Here is a 27,328-nt window from a genome sequence, read left to right as displayed (position 1 = left end):
GAGTGGACTGATTCCTTGGGTTGTCACTACTGGTTTAACCTTAGATAAAAGTGTATTTCTTGGGAGCAGTCAATTGGAATATCAATTAATAATTAAGCCCCTTTAGAGCAACTGTTCTAGGTAGCTATAAAACCAAAATTACATTCTATATTATGTCCAAAAGCAAATAGTCCAGTTTGGAAGGTAAAAAGTTAACTTCGATTGGTATAAAATGAAGTGGTTTGGACTCCTTGCAGGACAAGAGGGTGTGCCTGAGGCTTTACTGTCTGGGCTCGCTGGGGGAGACCTGCCTTTCAGGCTGGGGCCGCCCCTGGGGGGGCAGGTGCCACAGGTTCTAGCTTGCACTATAGCAAATGAGAAGATAGGATTTTTCTCTTCCTTCATGAAGGCAAATTTCCACCTGTTTTATTCACTTCTGTCTCCACATGCCTACAATAGCATCTGGCATATTTTAGAGGCTCAGAAAAAGTTTGTTTTTAAACGAACAAGTGCTTGTTTTTCATTCTCTCATTGGTGTAACATGTCTATAGTTTCTGAATTGACAGTTTTTGAAAATCCTATTTTGGTGGTTTTCAAATTAAACTATTTCCCTGAATAGATATAGAAACTCAGACAAGAAGCTGAGTTTTATAAGAAATGACAGTCAAGAAAAAGAGAAGTGAATATGGTTTGAACCAAAATATGGCACACAGTATTGCATATTTATATGCCCCATGGATGTTTTAATTGATGGAAATCTGTCTTCTATCTAGACATGGTTATATTATGTTTATATTTACTAGTATTCTATTAGATTTTTGTGGCACAGGCTTTTGTTGTTCTGAGTCATTGTTAAGTAAAATGTCACTTAAAATCATTTACTTATTGAAATACAGTTTTCATAATACTTATATTTGGCACACATAAAAGAATAAAAATTGTTTGAGGCAGATGTGTTTCAATCTTGGATCCCTTTATTTCATACAGTTCTTACTTACAAAGAAAAATTTCAAATGGCTTAAACTAAACTGCCGATTTCTTATTCTTAATCCACTATCAATATTCACATGGAACTAGCTCCTGGAATTATTATTGAATGCCTTTTTCTCTCATGTCAATTAGACGCCAAGTGGCCTCCAGATAGTTTTCAATTCAGTTGTTTTCTTCCTGCTTGAAATGAGCATTTCCCACAGGTCAAATGAGACAATAGGTAACCAAGTAAATTTATTTCATGTATGAGAGCTTCTGGAAGAGAAAATGGCCAACGCATAAATCTGTCTTTAAAGCAGCAAGCGCTTTATCGATCTCCCTTTGTTCAAAAAGAGCCTCTCTCAGCCAAACCCCATCTAACACAGCAATTAGTGAGGAAGGCCCTTGGTAGCAAGTAGAAATGGTCAATCAGCTCCTTAGAGAAGTAGAAACTTATTACAAAATCTTACTAGAAAATTTAATTGGAGAGTTTTCTCCCATATCCACAAGGTAAAGAAATCTAAAACCTCTTTGACAGGAACTTCATACATAAACACTGTCACATATGTATGCATATTTCTATGTGATTTTTCCAGTAGCCTCAGGAAGATGACCTCCTGTATGGACATTCTTCTGGGCAGTTGTAAACTTTGGATTCCCAGGAGCTTATGTATATAAATGGTGTCTATTCCTATTACTGAGTATTTTGTCATCATAATGTTGTTGAACTGCTTTAGCAAAATTATGGTTTGGAGGTGAGAAGTGGAGGGCAGGAGCTCAGCAGTGTCCTCCAGATGTGAGCAGCAAGGAAAGCCGGAGCCGGGAAGATTCTGGGCCTTTGGGGGACTCTGAGCCCACACATTTGTCTGTCCTGAGGTTGAGCTGAAGATTAAAGGATGCTCCTGACCTAAGACTAGGCAACTGAGGCTGTTCTGAAGGGAGCTCTTTAGTCTCGATCTGTCTTTACACAGGGTGGGAAGGATTCAGGCCAGTGTTATAGGAGGAAGATGTTACCTCCAAGGCAGGGAGAGGGGATCCAGGAACTGGAGGAGAAGATTCCAGGCTGGGCCACATCAGTTTCTAACAATCATAAAGGCAACCAGTTTCAGCCCGACTGTTTTTTTGGAGACTTTACAGTGTGCTGGGCATTTGTTCACATCACCTCATTTAATTTCCTCCTTGTAACAGTCCTATACTGTAAGTAGTGTTATTTTTCTCACGTAATGAACTGTTAGCTTCAGTTGCCTTTTTTTATTTTTTGAGGAAGGTTAGCTCTGAGCTAACATCTGCTGCCAATCCTCCTCTTTTTGCTGAGGAAGACTGGCCATGAGCTAACATCCGTACCCATCTTCCTCTACTTTATATGTGGGACACCTACCACAGCATGGCATGCCAAGCAGTGCCATGTCTGCCCCTGGGATCCGAACCGGCAAACCCCGGGCCGCCAAAGCAGAGTTAACTGCTGCACCGCCAGGCCAGCCCCTTCAGTTGCCTTTTATTTCACTGCTGTGTTCTCAGTCTGACAGAGCAGAGATACAAATGTTTGTTGAGTGAATCCTCATTTTGTAGATGAGGAAACCAAGACTGAGTAATTTGTCCAAGACCATGCGTCAGTTAATTAGGTCAATTACTTGCTATAAAGTCCGTGATCAAGGTAAGGATAAGGATTCGGATATCTTAGGATCCAAAAGCTGTTGTTTTTTGCATCTATCTCTGTTTAGATGGATTAAAATTTTCTTTGTGAGCCTTTCCTTTTTATAAAACTCTATGGACCATTTGAGTTTATTTCCTCCATGCAGTAGGAACAAGGAAAGGAAGAGGAGTTTACACATGAAACAGTCACAAAGTGAGACCAGAGTTCCTACAGAGCCCAGGAATTGTGGTGATAGTCAGGAGTGTGTGTGGAGAACCCTAAAAGAAAATTAGAAACTCAGGGACGCTAGATCAGACCACTTGTTCATTTGGCCTTCGTGCCTAATTTCCGTTCAAGCGTTTCTCTTACATTGTGTGCCTTGCTAGCCTGACAAGTTTCTAACCTAGTAGCAAAAGCTTATTTTCTTCATAGAAAATCTTAGAAGATGCTCAAAGATTCATCATTTGAAGAGCAGCGATTGGCATTTAAGCATGTGATTTTTCTTTTTGTCTTAGATGATGACCCTTAGTCTCCTGCCAGGCAAGTAGTGGTGTCATGGCTTATTCTTTAGAAGGCCTGCAGTGACTTAGGGCCAGCTCCATGCTAGTTTGAGGTGGGACACTGAATGGCAGAAGGCTAATGGCAGTACAGGTATGTCTCTGCAAGTGTCTTGGACGCGTATACAGTATGCACACACCAGTGTCCACACAGCACTTAGGTAGAGTGGCTGTGGCTTTGTGGGACTTTTCCAAATCCACCGTTATTTGGCAGTTACCATGCTGTGAACTGAGAGTATACTTATCATGTAAATATTTGGAAAAATGGACTTTTTAAAAAAGGAAATATATTAAGAGCTCATGACTCAATTCAGCATAGCCTACAAAAACTCTCCAGATGTGTATAGCCTGTCTCACCTCGGAATAATGGATCTGCTGCCACAGGAGTCCTGAGTCCTTCATTTCCCAGTTTAGAACTGATGGAGTTTTAGAACTCTGCTGGAGAGGCTATACATTTTGACAGCCAGTTGAAATCTCCAAGGTTTTCATCAGTCATGGCCCTCATTTCGCATTGTAATAAGTGAGGGAGCCGTGAAACTAATGGCTGCCTGCCCTAATGGGGGACTTCACAGATATGGCGGCAGTGCCTCCTGTATGGTTGGCTGGTTTTCAGTCTGTCGTCTGGCTTCAGGGAATGCACTTCACAAAAAGATTCACAAAGAGATAACCTAGATAAACAGGAGCTGTCATCTTGAAGAAGTGCTATAGCCAAATGGCTTATTATTTTGGCATTCTTTCATATTTTTCCTCTTCCGTGATCAGTATTTATAGATTCTGACTGCACAAGGTTAATTAGATGTGAATGTGTGCATGCAGATATGAGTGTCTCTATGTAAATATTTATATGTGTATATATTATACATCTCAGTGTGTAAATTTTTTCCTACGATTGTGATAAACTAAATTGATCATTAGAGAATTAAGTGCTTCTGGGAAAAGACTGCTCAATATCATGTCACTGTAATGCAGCAAATGGTCCCCAGAGTTCTTGTGTGTCTTCTCGGTAGATGACTTCTTCTGATTTTCTCCCCTCTGATTGAATTTTAAAACAGCATGAATACAGTCAGAAAGTTTCTTATGATCTTCTGAGTACTGGGAAATTAATCTCAGGATTTCTGAGATGTAAACTTGGGAAAGAAACTAGAACGTGCCTCTGGTCTCATCTTATAGTATAGTAAGCTCTTGGTCAGTTCTCTGGCTGTTGGCAATTGATCACTAGGTAACACAGAAGTTGTTGAAAGGCATCCGACTGCTTATATTTGCTCATGGGTATATTCTGATGTTCTGGAACTTCCCAGCATTTCAAGTAAATTCAGCCGACAGACCAGGATTGCTACAGCATTATCTATCGTTGTTCCGAACATATTGGCCAGTGGAGTGAGATGTAAAACTGAGTGAGATACAAATATTGGAAAGAAGATAAACAACCCTCTGTAGAAGCACAAAAGGGCAAAGAAATTGAACAGGTCACTCACCAAGGAAGAAAGAAAGATTGTCAATAAACGTATGAAAAAATTTAATCTTACCAACAATCGAAGATAACAGCATAACACTTTTCATCTGTTAAATTGGCGAAAATGCTGACAATAATGATCATCATTATTGAAAAATGTCCGGTATGTGGAAAGAGTCTCATATGTAGATTTGGGGCATAAAAATTGGCAAAATGTTTCTGAAAGGCAATTTTAAAATATACATCAAATCTTAAAAACATATGTATTCATCACTGCCGTAGATCTGCACCTAGGAATTTACTATAGGCGGTGTGTCTTTCTTCTTTTGCATTGCTAATCCCTTTGAGAATCTGATTAATGTGATGACTCTTCTCTTGGAAAAATACAAATGTACAATCGAGTTTGCATTTAATTTCTCAGGTCACGTGGTGACTGCCCAACTCAGCAAAATGACAATACTCGATACTGCAATATTAATTTTGCATAATACTCCAAATACTGTTACTTTAAAAAATTATAAAGAATTCATAAAACAAAAATTGGGAAACTCCATATTTAATACATTTTATGTATAAAATTATGAAAATAGAGCATAAAGTAAAATCTTACGTCTATGAAATAATAAAAATGAGATCGTATATGTGATCATTTTAGCCACTGCTGACATCGTTAGCAACCGCTTCTGCTCTCGCCTTGGGCTTCTGCCCCAGCACATCTGCAGCCGCCATGGAGCCGGTGGGGTTTCAGCCCCTTCCTGCCCTGGTTAGCACCCTGGAGGGGACTTTCAGGACCGGTCTTTGGGCCACTGCTCTGCTCTGGCCAGCACCTTCGCGTTGCAAATTTTGCTTTGTTCCCTCTTGCCTACCAAGGAGAAGTATTTGTGAGAAAATAAATGCATGCCAGCCCAAGAGGGATCTAAGTCCCTTTTGCAATCGAAAGATCTGCCCCCTTCAGCGAGTCCCCCCAACCAGGGCCAGATGCAGCCTTTTGTTAATTTTTGGGGGGAGTCGGGGCTGCGGTGAGGAGTGGCAAAACGATGCAGGTGGGAACAAAGTGTGCTGGGAACAAGGGTGGAGGTTGGTGATGCTGCTCTTCCAGAAGAGTTGAGTTGAATGAGGGGAAAATCACTAGATCCTTTTCCACGTGGCTTCAACTCCTTTATTCACACTCAGAAAGAGACTATCTTAGAGTTATATCATGTGATGACTCCGTGTATCGTAAGCAGAATGTACAGAGAAGTAATCTGCCACTATAGGACTCACCATAAAAAGTAACAGTGTTTATCATAAGGGGACCTTTGGGTTTCTTTACATCCCCAGGCTTACTATGCAGTATCTGGTGTATTTTTCTCCTCTTGTGGTTGTACCATCTCTGGTTGAGATCCTGCACCAAGAAGTGGAACAGAGTCTTAAAACCACGCCATTCAAAAACCTTTGTTCAGGCCCTTGAGCAAAGAAGGAGAGTGAATGAAGACCTCATTTTGATTCAGAGAAGCAATATGCGAGGCGTTTAAGAGCTGGGCTTGAAATCTAAACCTCCTGTGTGACCTCTGACAAGTGACTTAACCTCTCTGTACCTCAGTTCCTCTTCTATAAATTGGGAATGGTAACAGTATTTATCTCACAAGGCTACTGTGAGAATTTAATGAGTTCATACATTAGGCACGTAAAACAGTGCCTGATAGTTATCACTCCATAAATTTAGGTGCTATTATTATTTTTATATTTTGGATGAGACATAAATAAAATAGCTGGAAGTCTTAAGTTTGCTTTAATTTAATTTCTTCATGATGTAAAAGTGAATATTATCTTTTTTTAATATTTCATTTTGTTTTTATTCCTTTTTTTTCCTAATCAGATCATTGCCTAGTGCAGTACTGGCTTCAAAGGAAGAGGATTATGCTTTGTTTTGTTTTTATCTTGTTGTGGGCTCAATAGGTCATCCATAACTGGCTGAACTGGGGCCCAGAAGTGATGAGTACAGAAATCTCTTCCCTGCCAGCCCTCCCCAGTGTCTTCCGGTTTGGAACTGGAGTCTGGTGGAGAAGCGTGCTTTGGGCATGTGGCCAGGAAAGAAGTGGAGGAGGAAGGCATGATGTCTGCTTCCGGGCCAGACCTTTGGCTTGGATTTGAATTCCTTTTACTGAAAAAATGAGGGCCAGATGGGAGGATCAACTCAAGAGAAACTGTACCACTCCGGGCACAAAATGTAGCTGTGTTGGGTCCAATCGACCAAGGGTGGCCCAGAGTTGAGAAGGAGGCCCTTTTCCCAGATTGATTCTAACCCTATTTGGTTCTGGAAGCCCACGAATTGAAAGCTGGGGCAGTGCCCTTGGCATGGACGTTGGTGTTACCCTTATGGACATGAAGCTGCACTAAATGCATGAGCAGCAACAAATAGAAGCAAGTGAGGGCCAGAACTGGGAGGACGAACACAGGGACCGCGTGGTTGATCTCAGACTTTGTGGGGCCATAAGGAACATCTCCTTGGAGACACCCCAAAATAACCGCCTGTTCTTTTACTGGGAGCTATTTTGCAGTGATCAAGATGAGATCTCGCCACATTAATTTGGGTGCATATAAGCTGAGTTTGTCTTTTTTATAACCACATGCTGGGGAAGCTTGATAGATTTAAGTTTCATGTGAAGTCAAGGGTGAGTAGACAGTGGACTGTAGGTCAGAAGGTTTAGATTGGGGGGATTTCCTATATGTTTCGAAAGTAAGATGGCATCATCAAATTATGAAATTTTGGCTTGATCAAAATTGAACAGAAAGATCAAATATTTCAAGACTCTGTTTTGAGTCTTTCTTTGAATCTGGTCTTCTAGTTAGAAGAATACAAATCTCACCTGTCCTCTGCTTTTGGAGGATGATTGGGGGTGGTGAGTTAGTTTAGTAATAATTTTTCATTACCTAGGGCTTCAATTATGTTTTTATTTCTTTTTTTTATTCTGAAAGAAAATTAAGGAGAAGAAATTACTTGTTTTCCATAAGATTTAGCCAGGTCTATTAATTTCCCTACTATTTTCCTCCACAAAGAGCAAAACTGGGGCATGCTTCCTTGTACCACAAGTGCACTTTCATAGTGTCTTCTCTCTCTCACATGCATGTGTCCATGCACACAAACATATCAGACATTTCTAATTTAGTGACGCTGAGGTTTCTTTTAGCATTCACAAACAACACAAAGCTTTGCAGGGAAAGAGTCTTAGGAAGTTGGTAGAGTGTGTACGTCTACATATTAGGAGTAAGGTTTGACTGTTGGGCAAATGTAACATCCCTCCAAGCTTGTTTATTTTTTAACTGAATCCATTTGTTCAATGGAAGGAAATATTGCCTTGCTGCGATGTGGCTCCAAGTAGGATTGGTGGGTTCCTTGATGGAATCAATGAGAAACTCCAAGAGCTGTTTTTTCTTTTAGCCCCAAAGTTGAATTGCCACTCGGGAGAGCAGAATGACTGGACAGAAATGGGCAACGTCAAGTTTGACTTGGGCTGTCAGCATTTGAGGCAGGCGGTGGAGGCCTTCCTGTCACAGAATGAGCCTCATCTGCCAATTCAGTGATTGTACAGGTTGAAGGCATGTTAAGTGACAGTGCAGGGGTTTGCTGCTCTTGACATGAGATGCAGAAAGTGTGAGTGACAGAGAAGGCTACAGGAGTTGGCCGAGAAGATCTCTTCTATGAGCGAGGGTACCAGGGAGGCAGGCAGGCATCTGGCTTGGTTTTGACATATTTGCTGTTGAATGGAAGTCTACTGCCAGATTCCTGAAACCCCTTATCATAGCTGATTCAGAAAAGCAAGGTTTCCTTGTCATCTCACTTCCACCCCAAACTCTGGTCTCCAGCTTTTGGTTTCTTTGTGCAGCCCATCCAAGAATGCTGGTGCTCACTTGTTACCTTCTGAGCATGTTCATAGGTTTTGTGAAAAGCACTGACCAAGCGAAATAAGACATTGCTGCTGACTATGATAATAGAAACCTGAGAGCAGAGAAACCGTGAATAAATCAAGAGAAACACTGAAACAAATACCACCACCAGCCCCTAACCATTTCTGCCTGTTCCTGTTCCTTTTAACCAATCAGCAGGGAAAACTAATTTTAAAAGACCCTTAAATATCAGGTTAGCTGTATTTCAAGTTTCCTTGATATCTTTTTTTATTTTCTCAAGATAATAGTCATTCATTGTATTAATCGGGATTATTATTATTAAATTATCATTCATTCACCATTCCAAATGGACCTGCATACAAAAGGAGAATAAACTCTTCACATGAAACTAGCCTGAATTTTAAGAGTTTGAGAATTATAATGCTGAGTATTTTATTATTCCATTAAAACGCTAGAGGTTAAGGAGAGTTCATTGATTTTTTATTTTAATCCTTGAATATTGGGCTCAAGCTGTGTGTCGTATGCTGTTCATATGAAACACATCTCTGCATTCTGGGAGCCTACACTCTAATGTGGGCTGTTATCATGAATTCCTAGATATTTTTACACAAGGAAAAATGGAGGAGGCTTGCAAGATGCACAAAGAGAAAGTCCTGGGGAGTCGGGCTGAGTGAGGCTGTCTGTTGAGGGAGGTGGCAGAAGAGAGGGGCTAGGACCTCCTGGGCAGGTCCTCTCTGCTCTGAACTCCCCAACAGTTCAACCAAGTGCCCTTCCTCTGTGAGGCTAAGATGGCCTGTTCCCTCTGGAAACGGTGAGCACAAAGACTCATCTTCATTGTTTTCCAAAGTATAACTTGGTGTTGGAGGGGAATCAAGTCTGACTTTCTTAGTCTGCCTCCCTGCACTTCACAACTTAGATTCCGTATAGAATCACTATTACAGAATTTGAGGTTGGGGGCTGGCGACAATTGAGGAACATTCGGGCTGTCTCTAACAAAAGGAGAAGGGATACTGAGGAAGAGAATTTGTGGGGTGTGGGTGTGGGAGAGGAAGAGGGGGAAGGGGGTGGTGGGGTGGTGGATCCCACCTGTGTTAGTCAGGGTTCTCCAGAGAAACAGAACCATTAGGGTGTGTATGTGTGTATATTTGCGTGTATATATAAAGAGTCGCATTTATATATTTAGATATGAACGTATATTTTATATATATAATCAAGAGATTTATTATCACAAGGAATTGGCTCCTGTGATTATGGAGACTGAGAAGTCCCAAGAACTGCAATTGGCAAGCTAGAGACCCAGGAAGGCCGATGCTGTAGTTCTAGCCTGAGTCCAAGTTCAAAGGCAGGAGAAGACCGATGCCCCAGCTTGTTTCACCTTTTGGTCTGTGGAGGCTCTCAATGGATTGTATGGGGCCCACCCACATTAGGAAGGGCAATCTGCTTTACTCAGTCTAAGGATTCCAATGTTAATCTCATCCGGAAACATCCTGGCAGACACGCCCGGAATACTGTTTAATCAAGTATCTGGACACTCCATGGCCAGTCACGTTGACACAGAAAATTAACTACTCACCTGGTAGAATGAGGAGGGATGAGCTGAACCAGCAGCAGCTGTGTCAGTGACAAGACTTTGTACTCCTGCAGGTCTGTGTATTGTCCTTCAGGTCCTGTTGATCTTATCACATTAAGCATCTCAGCCTTCCTGTGAGGCTGGTGGTGGACAGAAAGTGAGAACATGGAAGCACACCGAAGCCCAGTGGAAGAAGAGTGAGCGGGCTCGATCAAAAAGTCAATATACAAAGATCCGTATGAAAGATCCAGTGAATTTACAGGGAAATTTTTTACCTTTATAAGGAGATAGTTCCTAAAACAATGAAAATAAGTTCTTTTTAAAAAGGGATCTGCTTTCTTCGCTTGGATCTGTGAGTCATGGTTTCTGTATCTTTGCTTTATGTGTCTGAGGTCTCGGGGGGCTAGAGAGTCAGACAATCACCTTTCAAAGGGCATCAGAGAATGTGGACTAGACGTTTCTCTTGGTCTTCATTTTCTGGCAATGGAGACCTCCTTTCTGATGCCATTCACGGGTCTCCACCTCAAGCTGCCAAGCTGCATTTTCTGTTTCCCTGGGCTGATGGCATCCATGGCTCTTGCTTCTGCTAAGCAAATCAGAGAGAAGTGACTGTGAATCTGTCTACTGGACAGGGATTGTCCACTTTGCACTGCTAGGAGGACTCTACTGTGGCTGAAAATAAGACTCTTTGGACCACCGAGCAGGTGCTTCTTGAAAGACGATGAAAGAGCTTACTTTTCCTTTAATCTCTCAAGATTTGAAACCTTTGCTGCAGTGCAAGTGCACTCTTACTAAAAATAAATGTGCTTGCTGAAGTGGTCGTTCATCTCAAAAACTCCTGAGTCCGCTTCCTTCCTTATTCTTATTTTCCCAACATGCAATGAGAAACCTCTTTCTTTCTTCTTCTCTTAAGAAGCTGCTCATCAGCAGGGACCTTAACCAGACACCCTTCAAACTACAGTCCATAAGCTTCTTTATTAAAGGACTTGGTTCTGTATTTCTAAATATTTGCTATCATTCTTCTTTGTTATAAAGAAATCTAGTAGGAGAATCCTGTAGAACTTTTTTCAATGTGGTAACTCTAATATGGAGGTCTGTAGTACCAAAATTGAGCAAGTAGTCACAAAATTTCCCTAGTCCAAGCTCAGTGTCAAATAGCAGGAGGGCCAACCCGGTGGTGTAGTGGTTAAGTTCACAAGCTCTGCTTCAGCAGCCTGGGGTTCGCTGGTTTGAATCCTGGGCGTGGACCTACACATCGCCCCTCAAGCCGTGTTGTGGTGGCATCCCACATGGAAGAGCTGGAAGGACTTACAGCCAGGATATACAACTATGTACTGGGGCTTTGGGGAGGTGAAAAGAGAGGAAGGTTGGCAACAGATGTTAGCTCAGGGCCAGTGTTAACAATAAATAAATAAATAAATAAAGTGTTATTAAAAAAATAGCAAGAAAGCTGTGGTTCCAGGATGACTTTTAACTAAGAATATAAAAACTTGATGGAGCTGGTCATTAAAAATTACTTTCACATCGTGCATTGGGTTCTATTTGCAAACAGAAGGTAAATATGACATTTAAAGCTCTTGAGTGATTAGATTTTGATTGCCAAGGGTCTTATTTCATAAACACACACACACACACAGACGTACAGGTGCACCAGGGCAATTAGAGTAGAATTTGTCACATATCACTAAAACAGATTGATCCAATCAGCATGAGGGAGTGGATTTTGATCAAAAACGGGTCCTTGACTGCATGTTTCTTAAAACTAAATTTACTCTTCAGAATGTGAACGTTGTTTAGTCAACTACATATGCTCATAAAAAATCTTTTTATTTTCCATTAAAATTAGCATTGAGTCAGGAGCAAGGTGTTCATTGATCTTGCGTAGTTCTGTTGTATGTTGCCAATTCTCTTCCAAAAACGTTTTGTCAATTTGCAACTCAATCCACCATCTATAAATGTCTTTTTCTCCATAGCCTTGCCAACACAATCTTTGCCATGCTTTTGAATTTCACCAGTCTGACAGATGAGACAGGTATCTCAGTGTAGTTTTGGTTTACGATTCTCTAATTATAGGTAGATCTTTTCAATGAGAATCAATTAGGTATGACATACTCTAGGGGTTTCTTTTAGTTTTCTACAAAATATACCACTATTCTAGTCGACCACACATTTTTAAGTATGAAGTAAATATTTCCATCATACATTTAAACAGTTGCAAAGGATGTAATTTCTACCATATTTTAAGTGCTCTAATTTTAAATAAAATTACTCCATGGCTCTTTTTTAAATGTAGTCAGTATAGCCTAAATATCAAACTAGCATCTCTTTTAAAAATATCATGGACAAGCTCCTCTTTAAGAGTCATAAATTTTATAAAATTTATCTTCCTTCCTGGTCCTCTCTGTCTCTCCCACTGTGTCATCCTAGTATGATGTAGGTAGAAGTATGCTTGAAAGTCTTCTTTTGATTACCCTATGAGATTGCACAGAGAATTGGATATTCAAATCCGAAATCTCATCCAGTACCAAACTTTACTATTAATTTCAAGGAAACAAATAATCAGAAGATGCCAGCAAAATCAAGTGAGATCTGGGACTGTCAGTATAGCTTTCAGTCCTTTTTTTGCTGCATCATATAAGGTCCAGCCCAAATTAACACAGATGATACCTAATACTGTATGTGGTTATATCACTTATGCAGAAGAGAGCCCTTTCAACCTGAAACATCTCCATTTTATACTTAGCTACAAAGCCTAAGAGACATTTTCCAGGAAGCCATATGCCCTAAACCCACAGGTTTCAGCGTTGTTGTTTTTTTTTTTTACCACAAGGGATTCTAGGCAAACAGGTACGTTCAGCAAACAGCATTCCATCCTAAGGACTTGCCTGCTAGCAAACAGTAGGTCTGCCATTAACAAGTTGACAAGGAGATTAGACAAGTTATTTCTTTCTTTTCTAGGGTCACTCCCCCTTTCCCCCATAAAGGGAGAGAATGGATTTCAGGACTGTTTTTTAATCATTTATTTTCCACCCTGTCATATTTCCTCTGCAAGAAAAAGAATAAATAATGGCAATTTTCAAAAATTCTCTACTGTGACCCTATGTCTTTTAGTTTAAATATTTCTCTGGTTTGAGTTATCCTTAAAATGAGTATGCGTATGCATTGATCAGAACAACATAAATATATTACAAATTTTGATAAATAATTATAAATAAAAGGTAGTTTTATTAGAAAAATAACTCAAGATGCATGAGATGACTTTTTTAATTGAAATTTTTATTGAGATAATTCACATGCAGCTATTAAGAAATAATCCAGAGAGGTCCCATATACACTTTACCTGGTTTTCTCCAATAATAACACTTCACAAAATAATAGTATAATATCACATTCATATAATCCACCGATCTCAGTCAGATTTTCCCACCTTTACTTGTACTTGTTCGTGTGTGTGTGTGTGTATTTAGTTCTCTATAATTTTTGCACACGTATAGATTCCTGTATCCAACCCCACAGTCAAGATACTGAACATCCCTCACAACGACGCCCCGTGTTGCCCTTTTATAACCATACTCACTTCTCTCCCATCCCTAACCCCTGGCAACCACTAATCTGTTCTCCATTTCTAAAATTTTGTCATTTCAAAAATAATGGGGGCTGGCCCCTTGGCACAGCAGTTAAGTGTGCACGTTCCGCTTCGGTGGCCCGGGGTTCGCCGGTTCGGATCCCAGGTGCAGACATGGCACCACTTGTCAAGCCATGCTGTGGTAGGTGTCCCACATATAAAGTAGAAGAAGATGGGCATGGATGTTAGCTCATGGTCGGTCTTCCTGAGCAAAAAGAGGAGGATTGGCAGCAGTTAGCTCAGGGCTAATCTTCCTCAAAAAAATAATAAAATAATGTATACATGGAATCATACAGTATGTAACCTTTGGGGATTGGTTTTTTCACTCAGTTGTATTCCCTGGAGCTTCATCCATGTCATTCCACGTATCGATAGTTCATTCTTTTTTACTGCTGAGTAGTATTCCATGGTATGGATGTACCACAGTTTACTGGACCATTCACCTGTCGAGAGACATCTGTACTGATTCCAGTTTTTGCCTGTTACAAAGAAAGCTGTTGTGAACATTCAGGTAAAGTTTTTGTTTGAACGTAAGTCTTCATTTCTCTGGAGTGCATGGTAATTCCATGTGTACTGAGCCTCCATGTACCTCTCATTTCAAACCTCCACTGGCCTTCTGTTAAAAGCACTAGACTTGTAGCCAATAGATTGCTATACTGATTTTATTATCTCCGACCAAATGGCGTCTCAACATTATTCTTTCTAAATGTTTAGCGCCTTCTCTGGTCCTCCTTAAAGAGTTGTGCACTAAGGAAAATGAATTGATAAGGTGCTACAAGGATGAAAATTGGTGACATTTTTCACCTGCCACCATGTTTGTCCCTTGAATCCATTTGTCAGGATGACGCTCAAGCAGTGTGCTTGATGTTGATTTATCATTTACAGAATTTTCTCATTGTAAACATTTTTGGGCCTAGGAGAACTCTGCTGAATTTCTGTCCCTTTCAAGTATACACTATTGATTAGAAAGCAGAAGAAGAGATATAAGACTTGTCACGAAATAAATTGTTCTTGTGCACTGAGTGGAACAGCTCCAGGATTGACCATCCTTGGGCCGGCTCACCAGAAGGGACCAGCTGAGGGAATGTATGTTTCAAAGTGGTGTCATTTTTATTAAGTGACTTTGTCTTCAGGGGCACACTTTAGTGCCTTCTAAATAAATCACTTCTGTCTTTGACAGTGACAATGACAATATTTCCAGCTTCAGACATCCAAGAGCCAATTGACAGGACAAATTGCACATTGGGACTACTTGAAAAACGCAAGATGTGACAGAAAATTTCAAATCACTCTGCATCATTGGAACTAAGTTATAATATGAATAACAGAAATAAATCTGTCACTTACATACCTAATTTTGAGACACATGCTGCATTTAACAGCTGAAGCAATGTTCATCTCTTTATTAGAGTGCAAAGTTAGCACTTAATTATTCCTCGATATTGGGTCTTAGTAAATTTTTTTACCCCCATGATATATATTTACATATTAAAAAGAAGATAGATCTCCTAGTAAAATTTCTATTAATATTTTTATAGATTTTATTAACAATAGCCCATGGAAATACTTGGGAAGAACCACTAAACAACAACAAAAAAAGTATTCTCAACATTTATGATCTTAGGAAAGTTACTGAAATAAATACATATCACTAAACAAAGGTATATGTATCAATGTACCCCAGAGGATATGCATTTTAGAAAATCTGCATTCTACTGCTAGCATTATTGCTGCTACAAAAAAAACATTTGAGTGAGTCCGTAAGCCTTTCTGGGTCATCACTCTCCCCATTGGGGATAACAAAAGCGTGCTGTAAAGTTAGAACAGGCTTACCCTAGGCAGCCAGGCTCACTCTCTGCTTCTTGGTCAGCAGGCCAAGCGTGGCCAAACAGATAAAGCAGAAGACTTTGAGGATAGCCTCACAGGGAATGGCAACAATTGGTTCTCATCCTGTCTACCACAGGATTTCTGGGTCCACTCCTACCCTCATGAGGGTGAGGTGGATCTGCCAAAAACTGGGTCCCAGAATGCAACCTAAGAAACACTCTGGAGAAGAAAACCCTAGTTTTGATCTAGAATCATCTGGGCTTCTTAGGGATGATCCACAGAAGCCCATGGGGCTGAGGAGTAGGACCCTGGAGCTACTGCAACCAGAAAGGATGCCCAGGTCTGCCCTCAGCTGAGTCCAGGCCTCTCAGCCTGGCCTTTTGAGGCTCTCAACTGCCTTTGTTGAGGGATGTGCAGAGTCCTGCCCACCAAGGCCTTGGACTTCCAGAGCAATTCCTCATCACGTGTTGTCTGGCATGTTGGTACATGACTCACAAGGGCGGGGTTGGGGCCAACTTAGCGCTTGTTTAATATTTGCTCTTTGGAATTATTCTTTGAAGTAGAGATTGTTTGATTTGCAAAGCCCCATTTCAGAGTCCTTTAGGAATATGATATCTGAATGTTAAGTACGCCTTCCTGTCTCCTTCTTTCAATTATAGATGCTGGCATCATAATTTAAATCTCTGGGCTATGCAAGCACATTTCAGGTTAAGGGAAGGTTACCTCTGACTCCAAACCCCTTTCAGGATGTTTAACAAGCCCTGGTCGAGTGTCTGCCACCTGCCACATCCCTGACCAGATCCTGGTCTTGATGTGAAGACGTGAAGAAATGGCCAGAGAGAAGGTAGATGATATAAAAATGAAAACTAAAGGGTCCAGATCCTCTTTAGGGGAAGAAATTGGAGTAGTGGAAAGAGTTGGCCTTGGGGTGGAGGACTTGCTTTCCACGTTTTTCTCTTTGAGGGACTCGCTGTGTGATTTGGGGAAAGTATCCTCGTCTCTCTGGGTGTCAGAATCGTCATCTCTGCAACAAGGTAGTGGTGTTAGGTTGGTATGGATGGGCCCATTTAGTTTTAAAAAGCCTGTAGTGCTGATCATATACCTTTGGAACATGAGGAATTTATTGCAATATAATTGTCAGTTCTTTGAGTTTAAACACTGGGAAAACTTGCTGTTTGGGTCTTCAACATAAAAGAGGAAGAGATCAAATAAAAGTAGAAGAGATGCTGGGCAGCCTAGAACAGCTTATAATTTTACTACAAGATTTCAACGAAGGCAAATTGTTTTGATGTGCCCGAACATCCTGAGAGTGAAAACACAGGTGTTGAGCGAGGCCAGGTACCCCATCTGTCCAGCCACCAGGGCAAATGTAAAGGCATTGATAGCATTGTAGCGGCCGATCCATCTTGTTTGGGAGGCAAAGTCTGCCTTTGTCTCCCACCTCTGTGTCTTCCTAGCTCCCACTTCTCTCTTATTCTTCCTTGGCACTCTTCCAAAGCCCCTCCACTGCCTGGTCTTCTGCTACTGTAGCATCTCAGGGAGCCAAACCACAGTGAGTGTAGACTAATGAGCCTTTAGGGAACACAGCTTGATTGAAGGAATGAATTGCAAACGGAGATTTTTTTTTGTTCTAGTTGTGCCACATGAGAAGGAACACCTATGTGAACCCAAGAGAAGTTTTCCAGATTCATTGAAAGTGCTCACGGAGGCGTGTGTGTGCTCTTCTCCCTAAGACCAGTCTTGCCTATGTAATATTGAGTTCTGCAAGTGTGCTGGCAAGCGTCATCTTGTCCTTGCAATGTAAGCCCCAAGAGGGCACAGAGTTTCACCGGTTTTGTTCAGGAATAGACCTCGTTCCTGTAGGTGCTCAAAAACCACTTATCCAATGAATGTATGAGAAATTCAATTTTTAAGCCCAAAGCTTATCACTTCCATGTTTCTCACGGTAATTTCATAGATTTCGCTATGAACAGCATTTATCCTTTAATACCTTCTACATGGCTTAAAGCATGCTATACAGGTTCAAGGTCATCATTAGCATTTTGTTTGTCTTTGCATTGTGGATTGTTAGGTGATTGACACATGGCTCCATCCCCACTGTTCACAGTGCCTCATGGATTCTCGCTCCTCTGTGACCAGCAAGGAAGGAGTAGATTTCAGCTTGGATCATAAATCTCAGGATTTTGTCCTTTCGCTTTTCTCTGAAATGTGCAGGTGGGAGTTAATGGGAGAACAGAAGAGCTTAACTCTGGTATTTGGCCCGGGTTAAGAGCTGCTCTTCTTTTTCTCGTGTTCTGTCTTGTAACCCAAAGGCTATTAGGATCCCCAGTTAAGTGTTTTCCATCCTTTGTTCACGTAATGTTATTTTATGTCAGCTAGGGAAAGGAAGTCTCCTACAGACAATGAAAGGACACCAAGACCTTTTATATCCTGAGAAGGGCCTCTGGAGAGTCATTGTTATTAATCTGTCGTCCTGGAGAAACCCCACAGTAAACTGAACCAAAGCAGGGCCTGTGAGGTTATAAAGCTGGGTTTATCCAGCTTGGAAGGTTGAGGACTCCCAGGAAACCAGATGCTTGGGTTCTTACATGATCGACCATCTCATCTCACATCCTTGTTTAGGGGCCCCTGTCATTACCCTTTCTATCCAACTGTCCTTTCTAGGATGAGATCAGTCAGGGTCCTAAATAAGGGGTTTTCATGCCAGAATGAAATGTGGACTGGCCACGAAGAAGAAGGAACAGAATGATGCTGGTTCAGCCAGAAGGACGCGTGTCAGGCAACCAGGGTTTGTTTTGCCACAGATGGGCATGGATTGGTGATTCATGAATGGAGACCTGGCTGTGGTGTTGGAAAACTCATGGGTGGGAAGGAGAGATTCTGAGGACATGGATCTGTCCTGATCTGATGCTGTTAATGCCGCACACACTCTCGTGGGCCCCTCTACTCCATGGTCTCTATGTATTTTCACACGCTATGAATATTCTCAACTAATTTTTTCAGTTGGATTGGGCAAAGCCCATTCACATGCATTGCAAATGTCTGTGTCTGGGGCATCAATTTATGCCATTGAATGACACATAGGGAAAGACTTTCATTTTTTCTCTGTTTGTTTATTTCTCTCAGAATGATTCATTCCTAATAAATTTCTTGCCCAATACCTGTTTTTGCAACTGTAGAAAAGATGCTGGTATTTACCACATATTTCCAACTGGTTGTTACTCCTCCTGAAGACTCTTCGTGTCATCTTGCAAGTCCCTTTGTTCCAACACCCTTGGAGGTGACGACTTAAAAAAATCTGTCTACCATTTTGAACATTTAGTGACCAATTTAGTGTCTCTGTGTTTTTCGTCTACCCTGTGGCTCTGGAAGATTACAGCTCTTAAGGGTGAGACTCAGAAGGGACTTATTCATCTAGAAAACATTCACCTCTTTCATGGATGGGCAGGATAACAAGATTCTCATTAACCAGACCTGACATCGCTGCACAACTATGTTGGTGGTGGAACCTCCGGAAGCAGCCTTGCACATTGAGTCCTGTGTTCTTACTCATAGCGAAGAAGTGCCCACAGAAGGGTGGGAAAGGAAGTCTCCCACATGAGGAAGACTATGGCAAGAAGGGATCTCACTATATAAATTCAGAGTAAATCCTTGCAACAGTGTTGACATAGAAGGATCCAGGGATAACACCCTGTATTTCGGGGTTTCTGTTTATTGAGACACGTGTTCTCTGTGCCCCCATACCCACAGAATGCATGGCTGTGTGCACAGTATAGCTGAAACTTCGGTATTTTGAGAGAATTAATTTTTTAGAAGTTTTTACTCTATTTCCCTTGAAAAGCACGGCAGTAAGGTGCATTTCTATTAAACTGTATAAATTATCATTTTTGTATAAAAAATTAAAGAAGGAAATTCACTTTCTTTTGTTTAAAGCCTGCATAGTTTTTTTCTATAAAAAAACTTTTCTGTAAGTCAACAGTGTGGTTAATGCCAGACTCTGGAGAGCTTTATGAGAGAATTAGGAAATACACAGGCAGGTAGTAAATAATTGACTTATTGGGGAAAGTGCACAGACAAGAGTTAGGATTCCAGAACACAGGCCATTATGGGTGAAAGCGGAGCTGATTTAAAGAGGTGATTCTGAGGGTAGGCTGTCTTGGTACATAATTTTATCATTTTGCATTCCATTTTTAGGGAAACTCTATTCAGATCATTCTTTTCCTATATCTCTTTAAGAAGTGCCAACTTGGGGCTGGCCCAGTGGCATAGCGGTTAAGTTTGCTAGCTCTGCTTCAGCGGCCCTGGACCTAGCACCACTCATCAAGCCACACTATGGCAGCACCCCACATAAAATAGAGGAAGATTGGTATAGATGTTAACTTAGGGCTGATCTTCCTCACACACACACACACACAAAAGTGCCAACTTGTTAACATCATTTCTTTGTCTTTATGTAATCCCATGAGATTTCAGATAACAGCTCCACAAAACTAATAAAACAAAAGTTTCATTGACTTCCCACTGTTCACCCACTTGTAACTCTGTATTTTCTGTGGACCAGATCCTGTAGGAACCAGGGAGCACTTGATTCCTGGGACAGTTTAGGAAGGTTTGAGCAGGGTTGGCTCATTTTAACCAGAGTAGACTCAGTCCTGCCAAGGCCTGAGGTATCAAGCAGTAGGACTGGAGAGCTATGACTGGTGAGTCCGCCATTTTCTGGCATTTCAGGCTCATGTTTGCCGATTCTGTGCTTGTTGGAAGGGCCCATCTGTCCACTGCAGGCTCTGTGGCCTCCACTGCAAATCCCAATTGAGAGCAGAAACAGGTTGTGGGTGCCCTGTGAACGTTTGATGGGATTGCTGGCCCTTGTCAATATCGCGGTGGAGAGGAGTCGTCACATAATCCATTTTGAGCTCTCCTCCATCTGCAGGCTTAGTAGCACTTTGCAAGATGAAGCTAATGGAATATGCAGGATTAGTACTGGTAAAACATGTTTATGATTCTCTTTCCACAGAAAACTTTTGGAAAGATGCCAAAAGTCTGTGGTTCTTGAGATTAGAATTTATTTTCTTTGATTTTATCTTGAATAGATTATACTTTTTGAGTTTTAGAAAACCTAATATATATTATAAACAGATAATATATATTATATACTAAGTATATATAATATACGTAGATATTATATATATATTATTTTATTATTTGTACTCCATTTTACCTGAGAGTTTTAAAAGCTTTCTGAATCTTACTTTCTGCAGTTATAAAACAAGAATAAATTTTTAAAGAAATGCTTATGCCTGTATGGGCATGGAAAAGAGTGTTATATACAAAAGCACCAGAAGAGAATGCTGTTCATTCTTTGGGAGGACCCAGTGTATCCAGGATGCTCATATAAATCCAAAATTTCTCTTATGGTCCAAAGATGGGAAAAATGAATAAATGGCTGAAAAGTGAGATCAAATGGAAATGGCTCTCATCCAGTAGCAAAATGGTCCAGGAATACAACAGGTGTCTTTGTAGGCTGTCTTTTCTATTCGATTTTCCTCACAAATCATCAAAATGTTCCTGAAGTCCCGTAACTTTGCCATATAAACTATGTAGCCCAGTGTCGCCATCTGACCTAAGGCTCTTGTCTTTAAAATGGGTTAGTGATAATAATATTCCATCCCGACCCATAGGGTTGTCAATAGATTTAATAGGTGCAGCGTGCTTTTTACCTGAAGAGTAGATACAAATATTAGTTATTACTATTCCATGTCTGTGTGGCTTGATTGGGCTGTGGATGTATGAAACAATGATTTGGGACCTTATGTTTGTGGTGTAGTGTGCTATTCAGGTGACATTAGTGAACCTGGGCCACTAAATAAAGATTACTTTCATAGTAAATTTAATCCCAAGAGGTTACGCCTGTGTATTATTATGTTCTACCTGTCTTTTAAAATTATTTTTATAAATATCTACGTATTTATTAAGTAGCTTTTATTTTTGTCTTATTAAACTCTTCGAGCTACTCATCTCTGCTCCATTCTTCTCTCAAGCACACTTCTAAAATAAAACTTTATTTCCCATGAAATCTTTAGTTTTTAGGTAATCAATCTTTAAAAGCGAGGAATACATTTTTTCTTAGATGTCAAAATTTTACTATCATGAAATTACTTATCAGTGGAATGAATCGTCTGCAACTTCTAATAAAGTTCTTTAAACTCATCCTTTAATTATATGGCAGTAGAAGACACTGTATAATTATTTTAAAGTTGTGTATGTGTGTGTGTGTGAGCTTGGAGCAAATCAAAGGAGATTCGCCCCTCAAAAGGACTTTTCTATCAGTATCAACGTCGCTATTTCTAGTTTCAGTGGACAGTAAGAAAGAATACACTTTTACTTCAAAGACTGAAACTAGTTTCTCCCAGTTAGTTTTCAAGGTCCAAACGTAAAGATGTCATAGGAAAGGAATGAAGTAGTGATACATGGTGTAACTTGGATGAAACTTGAAATTATTACGCAAAGTGAAAGAAGCCAGACACAAAAGGTCATATATTATATGATTCCCATTATATGAAAATACAGAATAGTAAATCTGTAGAGACAGAAAGCAGATTGGCGGTTGCCAGGGGCTGGAAGAGCAGACCACGGAGAGTGACTGCTTAATGGGCAATGGGGCTTCTTTAGGAGTGATGAAAATATTTTGGAACTAGACAGAGCTGATAGTTATGCAACATTTTGACTCCTAAATACCGCTGAATCATACATTTAAAAATGCTTAATTTTATGTGGTGTGGATTTCACCTCGATTAAAAAAATAATAATAAAGCTGTGAAAAAACAATACAGCTATCATAAAGTGCCATATACAGAAAGCACATTTTCAGTAAGTGTTATAAATCAGGAACCGTGTGCATTTTCTCACAAATCCATCCTTATTATCTGACTCCAATCCAGAGTGACAAGGAGCTGTTCAACCCACTGCCCTCCTTGGAGAGTCTAGGCACTTACATTATCTGCCTGAGTCATTTTCCCTTCAGTCTATTGCCAAGTAGTGTCAGTCTTAGCTCTGTAGTATCGTTCCCATCTGTCTCCTCCTGTCCTTTCCCGCTACCTCCACTCCTAATGCGGGCCACTCCTGCTTTCTGACTTTGTTCTTGCAACAACTTCCTGCCTAAGGATTCTGCTATTCGGCAACCCTCGCCATCCATCTTTCCTCTTGGCATCAGTCAAGTCTTCCAAGTTTACAGCCTCGGTCAAATTTTAGCATTCTGAGGACCCTGGACCTTCAGTGGCATTCCATCAGGAGCAGAGAAGGCCCTTCTCCTCAGACTGCATGCAGGACCAGCCCCAAAGTTCAGTCTATTTTCATCCAGTGGTCACAGACCCTGTCTTCTCTCCGGGGCTGTCTTACACCACGGCCTAATGTGTGGTCAGCCCAAAGTGGCCTATTTCCTCAAGCAGGGGGGGGCTTGCCCGTGGCAGCCCTGTCTTTCTGCTCTCTCCTCTTCTCATCACCTTGGCTTGCTGGGCTCCTACCTGGCTTTTGAGGTTTCAATGACTTGAAATCTAATGACCCTCGTCCCTGAGGCCTTCCACCAGCGGGGTGCCATGATCACTCCTTCCACCAAATGCTCAGAGTACCTTGGGGTACCTCTTGCCTGTCCTTTTCACGGTCTGCCTTCCATCACACTTATATCTGTGTATTTGCACAGGGTTAGCGATGTGTCCAGAATCACCCACCTGCTGAACTGTGGAGCTAGGATTTAAATCTCAGCTTGGCCTGCCACAGAGACTGCACTCTGAACAGATATCCAATGGCTTGCTTCCTATTGATTTTTGGACCTCTCCATCTCTACCCTCCCCATCCCCCATGCCCACCTGGCACTTTGCCATTGGGTATAATAGGTTCCCAGTAAATATTTCTAGAATGTGCAGCACTTGTGCCTTCTAGGGAAGAAGTTATCTTTTTAAAGGGACTATCCAGTTAACTCTTGGTTTAAGAGATAAACAAAGCACAAAAAGATGCAATAGTTCTCAACTTCCGTGTTCTGAATTTTTTGTACCTTCGTAATCCCACTAAACGTAAACACTGATTTGGAATCACTGTGGTCAAATGTCCTTTCTCAGTTCTCACCATTTCCATGGACCTTTTTCTGGTCTTTTCCTCCTCAAGTTCATAGTAATTACATCTGTGCCACTAATTTTGAACCTAATTATATACTATTTTGTGTGATTTCTAATTTATGCATTTCCATAATGTCTGTGCCCCAGTGGTAGATGTTCTGTCCATTTGGAAGAATGAAAAAAAAAAATGGAAGAATGAAAATCTCTTTTTGGTATATCATAAACAAGTTTTTAAAAAGACACTATTTGAAGCACTTGGAATTATTTTTCTTAGTTTCAGTACTGCACATCTAGCTATTTGATAAGCTAGCATTTTAGTCTTAACTTATCTGTAGATCTTTCATTTATTATCACTATTATCAGATGCACATCAGTTCAAAAATTGTTTAGGTTACAAAACAACTGGGCATTGCTGTGTTTTGTGGGTTTTTTTCTTTTTTTTGAGGAAGACTGGTCCTGAGCTAACATCCGTGCCCATCTTCCTCTACTTTATATGTGGGACGCCTGCCACAGCATGGCTTGACAAGCAGTGAATAGATCCGCACCCGGGATCCAAAGCCACGAACCCCAGGCTGCCGAAGTGGAACATGCGCACTTAACTGCTGCATCACCGGGCCAGACCCTGGGCGTTGCTGTGTTTTTAAAAAGTCTCTTAGAGGGAAAGCAATCATGTTTTAGGCCATAATTTAGAAAGAACAGTTTTTGCATCTGTGGCATTCGCTAGAAGCAAGCAGCTTAAGTGAAATCAAGTATTGAGAGATTTGGGAAAAGAACCAGGCTAAGAGAGAATTTAATAAAGATTTTATTTTTCAGATGCAGCGTCCTTTTGACTCCTTCCTGTCATTAAATTCTGGGTGTGTTTCGTTGAAAATAAACTTTGAGTGGCTTTTTGATTTCCCCAAAATGCTAAATTATGTAAAAGGATCCTTCTAATTTGAGTTTTAAAAAAGAGGTAGGGAGAGGGAGAGTAGTTCTCTAGAAATTAGATTTTTAAAATCCAACTCTATTCAAAGAATTTCAATACCTTTGCCAAGTGGGACACTTGTTAGGGACAAAAGGTAGAAATTCTGTTGACAAATATTCCTTTAGCAAGCAAGAAAGAAGTCTCTTCACTCTCCCAGGGTGATCAGTTGAGAACATCTGAATGAACAATTAGAATGAAGGGCCTACTGTTGACCTCTCCTTCTTTCTTTGTCTCTTCCCTCTGCAGGTTACCTATCTGGGTAAAGTTCCCACCACAGGCATGCAGTTTTTGTCAGGCTGCACAGAAAAGCCAGTCATTGAGCTCTGGAAGAAGCACACACTAGCCCGAGAAGATGTCTTCCCAGCCAATGCTCTCCTGGAGATCCGACCATTCCAAGTGTGGCTCCATCACCTTGACCACAAGGGTGAGGCCACGGTGCACATGGATACCTTCCAGGTGGCCCGCATCGCTTACTGCACGGCCGACCACAACGTGAGCCCCAACATCTTCGCCTGGGTTTACAGGGAGATCAATGATGACCTGTCCTACCAAATGGACTGCCACGCTGTCGAATGCGAGAGCAAGCTCGAGGCCAAGAAGTTGGCCCATGCCATGATGGAGGCCTTCAGGAAGACTTTCCGCAGTATGAAGAGTGATGGCCGGATCCACAGGAACAGCTCCTCCCAAGAGGTTTCCCAGGAATTGGAATCCGACGATGGCTGACTGAACTTAGGATGCTTCAGCAAAGGCAGCATCGGTCAAGGAATTCCAGATGACAGATGAATAAGCAACGATTCAAATTTGGGATGAAAAGACTGCCAAACTATTGGCCGACCAAGCTTTTTAAATTCAGAAGAGCAATTCTAAATCTAAAGAAATGTATTATTAAAGTAATTACATTACATTGAAATCTGCTGCTGCTGTGACTGTGAGGAGGGGGGGGGGGAATGTGGATGGGGAGGAAGGTTCTAGATTCTCTCTCTTCTTTTTTTCTTTTTCTCATTTCCCAATGCCTCCCATAGGAGATCTCCAGGTTGATGTTCACCTCTCAGGCAAATACACTGCGGCTGTTATTTGATGGACCATTCCGATTTGCCTTATGAAACCCAACAAGAATGTTAGATGCACCTGTAGGATCCCTAGTTGTGGGGGTAGGTGGAGAGTGCTGATGCCGGCACGGAGGCCTCAGGGCTAAAGGAACACCTCAGGCTGACCTTGAGAGCTCTTCTCCCACGGCATGGTTCAGATTGTCTCCTCAGTAAGCAAATCAGCACAGCCTTTATCAAGCTTTACAACTAACCACCTGAAAGTTGGCAGTTAATTCACAGTTTAAGATAATGCTTTTATTCACATGAATATATCAAGTAGTACTCTCTTATTGTATTCACGTCATCTATTTTCTTAGAATACTTGCAACTACTAAAAACCCCTTCCCTCCTCCACTGCATCCACCCTCTTTCCCCTTCCAAGCCATGCTGACATCCCTATGGGGATGGATTCTCAGTGTACACTGCAGGACACCAAAAGGGAAGAAAATGACCAAGCAGATGAAATACACTATCAAAGAAGGTAGGACTTTCAAACAACCACCACCACAACAGAAACCTTGGAAAAAGGGAATGAGTTATCAGCAAGTGAACAAACCCCGTGGAGGCTGTCCTTTCATCACCCCTGATTTACGGTAACTTTTGTAGTAGATGGTCCTATCCGATGAACCTTTCCTGGCAAGCTTCAGATATGATTTGCTATCACCAAGGAAGCCTTGCCCCCGTCACTCAACATTGCACTCAAATAGGGAATGGGTTATATAAACTTGGCTCATCTACAGAAACTGTGTCTATCTTAATCTAAAGGGTAAATCTGACCTTGTTAACCTGAAATTGTGATCTCTTAGGGTCAGAATTGCCAGTTTGTTCACTGTTTCTAATGAGAAGTTCTCGCTAAGAGAGCCTGAGATTTCTCAGTTTCACGGATCTTTAAATATCATCAACGCAAAGAGTCAACATTGAATGAAATTGCAAGTATTGGTTAAAATACATTTAAGGCCGAGAGCATATCACTAGTTTTCCAGGTAATGCTGCTCCTTCTTTGAAGTCTGCTTTTAATCCTGGTCGTGTTAGGGCCGCTGGGGCACCTTACAGAAGCCTTACATGAGAGCTAATTGAATCAGGAGAGCAGTGGTGTTGGCGTTTTGGTCTGTGCATCTATGTGTCGGTGTATGCGTTTGTATGTGTGTACGTGTGCCCCCTGTGTGTGGGTCCAGTTTTAAGGCATGTAGAATAAGCATGGAGTCATACTGAGGAGAATTAGCCTCTTGGAGATATGCTTGCTGCTTTACCACACATGTAAACTATTCTTTAGCGTAAATGCATTCATTCTTTAATAAAAAATATGTTTGCATTAATAAAGCCGAAGAGTTTCATACTTTATGTCTTTACTTTTTTAAATAATGGAAAACTGAAGGACAAAATACAGCAAATTGAGTCAATAGGGAATCCTATCGAAAAATTTGTTAAAACCGTATCATAAAGAACCCATTCCTTGGTTGTGTTTTAAAAATCTTGTTTTATTTTCTAATGCTTAAGTTATATGTATATATATATTTTTTTTTCTTCGAGGAAGATTAGCCCTGAGCTAACATCCGCCGCCACTCCTCCTCTTTTTACTGAGGAAGACTGGCCCTGAGCTCACATCCGTGCCCATCTTCCTCTACTTTATTTGTGGGATGCCTGCCCCAGCATGGCTTGACAAGTGG

At 41.1% G+C, this 27,328-nt stretch overlaps 1 protein-coding gene across 1 annotated transcript in view; it reads left to right on the top strand.

Moving 5' to 3' along the window:
- Positions 1-26,981, top strand: part of PID1 (phosphotyrosine interaction domain containing 1) — a 225,542-nt gene extending 198,561 nt beyond the window's left edge. Inside the window, exon 3 of the mRNA XM_001494428.7 lies at positions 24,820-26,981. Coding sequence (XP_001494478.4) covers positions 24,820-25,296 — 477 coding nt within the window. The 3' untranslated portion in view covers positions 25,297-26,981. The remainder of the gene's footprint in view (positions 1-24,819) is intronic.
- The last annotated feature ends 347 nt before the right edge of the window (positions 26,982-27,328 follow it).

The sequence above is a fragment of the Equus caballus genome, chromosome 6 (genome assembly GCF_041296265.1).
Source record: "Equus caballus isolate H_3958 breed thoroughbred chromosome 6, TB-T2T, whole genome shotgun sequence".
Lineage (NCBI taxonomy): Eukaryota > Metazoa > Chordata > Mammalia > Perissodactyla > Equidae > Equus > Equus caballus.
Note: the sequence above shows the minus strand (reverse complement) of the source record. Positions and strands in the feature narration are given on the sequence as shown.